The sequence below is a fragment of the Drosophila sulfurigaster genome, chromosome 3 (genome assembly GCF_023558435.1).
Source record: "Drosophila sulfurigaster albostrigata strain 15112-1811.04 chromosome 3, ASM2355843v2, whole genome shotgun sequence".
Lineage (NCBI taxonomy): Eukaryota > Metazoa > Arthropoda > Insecta > Diptera > Drosophilidae > Drosophila > Drosophila sulfurigaster.
Genome location: NC_084883.1, coordinates 39,706,234 through 39,712,963, shown reverse-complemented (window position 1 = coordinate 39,712,963; position 6,730 = coordinate 39,706,234). Strand labels below are relative to the sequence as shown.

General features: G+C 45.7%; 1 protein-coding gene across 1 annotated transcript; it reads left to right on the top strand.

Annotated features, from left to right (window-relative positions):
* Positions 1 to 278: 278 nt before the first annotated feature.
* On the top strand, positions 279 to 6,606 carry LOC133842573 (uncharacterized). Its single transcript, XM_062275728.1, has 3 exons — positions 279 to 508; positions 3,456 to 3,527; positions 3,591 to 6,606. The coding sequence occupies exons 1-3, from the start codon at positions 506 to 508 to the stop codon at positions 5,976 to 5,978; spliced, it is 2,463 nt and encodes an 820-aa protein (XP_062131712.1). The 5' UTR covers positions 279 to 505; the 3' UTR covers positions 5,979 to 6,606.
* The last annotated feature ends 124 nt before the right edge of the window (positions 6,607 to 6,730 follow it).

Sequence of the window (6,730 nt, the reverse complement as noted above, 5' to 3'; positions counted from 1 at the left end):
CGACTGGGCCTGGGCATGAGATTGAGATTGAGATTGAAACCGAAATTGAAACCGAAACTGGCACCGGTTGGTCAGCGTTGTTGTCTTTGTTGTTGCTAGCACCAGCAACAGCAACACCAGCAGAGGCAACGACAACAACAACAGCAGCAACAGCAGCAGCATCTTCACTCTGTCCGAGTGTTAACAGCTGTCGCCCAAGTCGTCGCAGCAGCAGCAGCAGCAGCGACTGAGCAGCGCGCTCCGAGTATATATAAGTAGAGAATCTACAAGTTTTGATGCTTTAGTTGCTAGCCCAGAGTCGACCCAGAAGTTGAAGCAACGTTTTTATTTTTGCTTGGCATCGATCAACAATTCAATTGACCATTGAATTTTGATACGATCGGATTCACACAAGGATTATACACAACACAACGCCGTCGCAGTGTCACACGTCGGGATAATAACCTAAAACCTTAACACTAAAGGAATACCAGCTGCCATTTGTTGCAGTTTTAAAGTGCTCACCATGGTAACTAAAATTACTTTTAGTTGCACAAAACAACAAATTAACAGCGAAAATAAACCTAAAGACAATTGTGCTAAATACGAGAGAAAAGTGACAAACACAAAAAGATCAAAAGAGAGAGAAGTGAAACAAAGAACACTAAACACGACAACCAAATACTCGTATTCGTAATCAAATTGAATTATTTTGCGAGCGATTGCTTATCTAACGAGCACCTCATCTTGCTGCCCAAGTGACATTTAAAGAGTGCCAATTGTTGTTGTTCAATTGTGCAAGGTGCAAGTGTTGTTAAATGACCAACTAAACGACCGAGCGTCCGTCCACGTCGCTTGCCATTGGCTACTGCCGACATTACGCATACGCTCCGTACACCCACGTGGACTGACTTCGTGGTCATGCATGTAGCCTATAGTCTGTCTGCAATTGTGTTTTAAATCATTTACATACAGAATACAGAATCTTCTACGGCTAATTGAATGCTAACTTGTTTGCATCTTTATGCAAAAATTTTCCATCAATTTTTTCAATGGATTGACATTTGTATTGGCATATTTAGGCAAATGACCATTTAACGTTGCCTTAAGTTACCAAGTGCATTTGTATTATTATTATATTCTTGGCGTTTTGCCATTGAGAGACACAACGGCTCAACGTCAGACAGAGTTGTCGTTTGGCTCATCAGTTAATTATCTGCTGCAAGTTTGTTGCCTAAGTCTTTCGATTGCAACAGAGAGATTAACGGCAAATGTTCAAAGAATCAAATACAAGAAGCACCTATACACTCAGGGTTAATTAAAAATCACGAAGGTCAAATTGCTATAAGCGAATTAACTCGGCAGCTTAGCTAAAAGTTTTCGAATTCCACATTGGATTATCCTTAGGATTAGTTTTGTTTTCCCTTTTAATTAGAAGCACCGAAAAAATGTCATTTTAGCCTTACCTTTTTTGGTCTTTTCCCTAAAGATAAATGTCAAAGTTCATATGCAAAATTGCCTTTTGTTTATATAATTTTTCTCTGCATTAACATTTATACTCGTATTCACATTTTCATCGCTGATAGCGAACATCAAACAATCGAGTCTATTAACGTGAAAAACGCCTCTAGTTAAAGAAAATGCGTAACATTCAATCATTTCTGAAGACGCTTTGACCCAAATGTGCGTCATTGATGGTTTTCGATACGAAGGCAAGGTCATTGCTATGTGTAAAACTAATTAATTATCTATAAATTAGCATAATAGATTATGGGAAGGTAAGCGCCATGTTCGAAGCACATGGTCTAAGATGGACCCGAAAAAACATTTTGAAATTTTTTTCGCATCGAGAATATTTCTCGAAGATTCGTAGAAGCAAATGAGAAGTTGATATTACAACCCTCGCTTGTGACTAATGTTTGGGCAGTGATTAAATCGATTGAAATAGCTTTAACCGTGTAGTACTTAATATTAATCTCAATGAATATGTGTCTCTAGTCCTTTCACTTTCGCATCGCACCGCAACGCGCTGCAAAGTGCTAACCAAACGTTGGCCCCTACTCTGACATTTTTTTATCCGATGATTCCCAAGCACTTTAATGCTTTAATCGTTGAATAGCAAACAAGTTGGATGAACACCCAAAATTCAAGTTCATTAACAACAAAAAATTTCAAAAGTCATTTACATTTAAATACGATATGTTCTTTTTTTTATTAATTTGTATTGTTTGTCCCTCTGCATTGTGATTTAGCGATATGTCAAAATTTGGCAAATATCTTAAACTTATCACAAAGAATTGAGTAGGAATACTTGACTATATACCAGTTAGTATATCCGCAAACAAAAAGGTGTGTACGTGTGTGGGTTAGTCAAAGAAATGTGACTAAAACGATTGGGGAACTGAAAGCCGTTTTTTTTTTTGATGGCAGGCACCGCCAATGATTAGTGCGTATGCTAATTTTGGGTGAGCGTTGACTTTAGAGTTTTTCTCACTTTATTAATGGCCGATGGCGATTATTATATAATATTGCGGCATTCAATGGCTAAAAGCAGTCAAACAGAACTTTTTGGCTATCCATCCGGTTTCTTGCATAATTAGCTATTTTTATAGCATACCCAATGGACATCGCATAAATCTCGAAATTATCAGCGAATTCTTTAGTTGAAGCATTTGAGAATCCGCATTGTGGAGTCCGCAAATTAATTGCAGTTCTACTGGACACATTTACCACTTTCGTTAACGTTAACGTGAACGTTAATGTTGACAGCATTTAAATGCTTGACCTTGCCGAAATTTTGAAAAAATCTTCTTAAATGGCAATCGCATAAAATGCTAATTATTAAACATTAGATTCGTTGACAGCCCTAGCGGAAGACAGCGGAAGATATGACTTAATCTTTGAGTCTGCATTCGCTTAGATGATCGGACGATCTCTCTTGTCTCCAAAGTAATTAATTATTTCACCTGCATTTATGTTTTGATTAGCCCCACACGAATGAATAAAAGGCTGAGAAATGTGAATACATAAAACGCTAAACACGAAAACAAACAAAGCAACCTACAAAGGTTGGCTTGAATCAACTATGGATCTAACTGGCTGACGTAGCTTGACTCGATGGCTACCGTGACCTAGAGATGCTGTCAAAGTTGAATGTCTTCAACTTTACACGTTAACATTTTAGAGTAATTTCCAAGCATTGTTGGTGCCTGATTTGAATACTTCATCTAAATGCCTGACATCGGTTGAACTTTAAACGAGTTTGCTGTTAACGTTGCCTTGCATTTAGGCCTAGAGCGTTAATAGTCGTTTAGCATTAGCTAACAATTCGATATGGCAATTACAAAGAACTTCAATCACTTGTTTAGGGTCAACACATCTTTTGCAATTCCTGCTAACCACTCCATTTACTATATACATGCATATTTACACAAAGTATTTCCTAATGCTTCCATTCTCTTTCGTCCCTCTTTCAGAGAAGTGCACTTTTTGTCTTAGCGCTTTGCGTTGCGGCAGTTGCCACCGCATCCGCTGATGCCATCCATGAGGTAAGAACCAAACACTTGAGGGAATTACCATAGGAAGTGTAACTGAAAATGTTCCCATTATAGCGGAAGATTCGTGCGGCCGAGGGATACTTCTACCCCCCTCCAGATGTACCATTTGAGTTGCCTACCAAGCGCACCACACTGCCGCCAACGACCAGGGCGCCAACAACCAGGCCGCCACCTACCTACTTGCCGCCCACCAACAAGCCACAGCCACCTGTGACGACACGCAGAACGACTCTGCCACCACCACCACCAACGACTCGTCGCCCAACTCCACCACCGACCAGGGCTACGCCACCACCAACGAGGGCAACTCGTCCACCCACTCCACCACCAACTTACTTGCCCCCTACCAACAAACCTCAGCCACCAGTGACCACGACTCGTCGTCCAACTCCACCACCCACAACTAGGGCTACCACCAGGGCTACTCCTCGCACCACTCCGGCGCCAACTTACTTGCCACCCACCAACAAGCCTCAGCCACCAGTGATCATCACGACTCGTCGCCCAGCGCCACCACCAACGACCAGGGCTACCACCAGGGCTACAACTCGGGCAACTACCAGGGCTCCACCACGTACTACTCCTGCTCCAACTTATCTGCCTCCTACCAACAAGCCCCAGCCACCAGTAATCATCACGACTCGTCGTCCAACTCCACCACCAACTAGGGCTACTCCACCACCAACCAGGGCTACACCTCCACCAACCAGGGCTACTCGTCCACCAACTCCACCACCAACCTACTTGCCCCCTACCAACAAGCCTCAGCCACCAGTCATCATTACTACTCGTCCACCTCCACCACCAACAACCAGAGCTACTACCAGGGCTCCACCACGTACGACTCCCCGTCCAACGAGCACTCCAGCTCCAACCTACTTGCCACCTACCAACAAGCCACAGCCTCCTGTGACCACACGTAGAACGACGGTGCCACCACCACCACCAACGACTCGTCGCCCAACTCCACCACCAACCAGGGCTACCCCACCACCAACCAGGGCTACTCGTCCACCAACCCCACCACCAACTTACTTGCCCCCTACCAACAAGCCTCAGCCACCAGTGACCACGACTCGTCGTCCAACTCCACCACCAACAACCAGGGCTACCACTAGGGCTACTCCACGCACCACACCTGCTCCAACTTATCTGCCACCCACCAACAAGCCCCAGCCACCAGTGATCATCACTACTCGTCGTCCAACTCCACCACCGACCAGGGCTACTCCACCACCAACCAGGGCTACACCTCCACCAACCAGGGCTACTCGTCCACCAACACCACCACCAACCTACTTGCCCCCTACCAACAAGCCTCAGCCACCAGTGACCACGACTCGTCGTCCTCCACCACCACCCACAACCAGGGCTACCACCAGGGCTCCACCACGTACTACTCCCGCTCCTCCTCGCCCGACCAGCACACCCGCCCCCACTTACCTGCCACCCACCAACAAGCCCCAGCCACCAGTGATCATCACTACTCGTCGTCCAACTCCTCCACCAACCAGGGCTACCCCACCACCAACTAGGGCTACACCACCACCAACCAGGGCCACTCGTCCTCCCACTCCACCACCAACCTACTTGCCCCCTACCAACAAGCCTCAGCCACCAGTGACCACGACTCGTCGTCCTCCACCACCACCCACAACCAGGGCTACTCCTCGCACCACTCGTGCCACCACCCCTGCTCCAACTTATCTGCCACCCACCAACAAGCCCCAGCCACCAGTGGTCATCACTACTCGTCGCCCAACTCCTCCACCAACCAGGGCTACTCCACCACCAACTAGGGCTACCCCACCACCAACCAGGGCTACTCGTCCACCCACTCCACCACCAACTTATCTGCCTCCCACAAACAAGCCACAACCCCCAGTAACAACCACCCGCAGACCAGCACCACCACCAACTTACACGACTGCTCGTCCCACTTTCCGCACCACCCCGGCTCCTACTTACTTGCCACCCACCAACAAGCCCCAGCCACCAGTGGTCATCACGACTCGTCGTCCCCCACCACCCCCACCAACCACTCGTCGTCCTCTGCCACCACCACCACCAACGACTCAGCGTCCAGTTCCCACTTACTTGCCCCCTACAAACAAGCCACAGCCCCCAGTGACTCGTGCCACAACCACGACTCGTCGCCCAACAGCACCACCAACCACTCGTCGTCCTCCTCCACCACCACCAACGACTCAGCGTCCAGTCCCCACTTATCTGCCACCCACAAATAAGCCACAGCCCCCAGTGACTCGTGCCACAACCACGACTCGTCGTCCAACGCCACCACCCACTACTCGTGCCACGGTGCCAACCACTCGTAGGACCACTCCTTACGTACCACCACCAACCAGGGCTACCGTGCCACCACAAACGACCAAACATCAGGGCTACCAATACCCCAGGCCCAGCATTCCCTTTGACTTCTAAGCACCCGGATACCGGTTAATCGCTTAACTAGCCAGTTATCAGTTATCGAGGTCGATCAGCGATCGGGTGACATTTCATTTCATTTTAATTGAAATATTATTGTCGAATGAGGGGATGCAATAACTGATGCTCTTTTTATTAAATAACAAAAGTATATCTAGCAATGCAATGCCAACCATATTTCTAGGGCTAGATACATCTAGTCAATACAGTCAAAAAACAAAAAAAGAAAAGAAAATGAAAGATTTTTAAAGCGTTTGATGAGGGTGCTCAACTCAAAGATCCAAGAACCAACCATCGAAACGAATCAACTGAAGCGTCAGCAAGAATCAAAACTCGTTTTGTTTATTTTTTATTAATTAATGAATCGCATACTCATACAATTAGGGATCTATGTATCAACTTTTGAAAATCTTAAAGTCTATACTTTTACTTCCCTACCCCTACCCCTCCCCCTGGCTAAGCTACTGCCACTCCCCCCACCCCCCACACAATCTTGCTATGTTTTATTGTACGTTTCCATGATGAAAAACGCCTCAAGACTATTTAGCTCTATATATTGAAATAAAATGAATATCTTTTATACAAATTTCCAAAACCCCGAACAATAAATTAAGTTTATCGAAAATCTCGTTATGCATTTTTATTTCGCCAGTGGCAAACGAAGTTAATCGATTACATTTCGTTATCGAGATGGGAGCATGATTATCGAAACTACTAAATGGAACTAATAAACTAATGAACTAACAAAC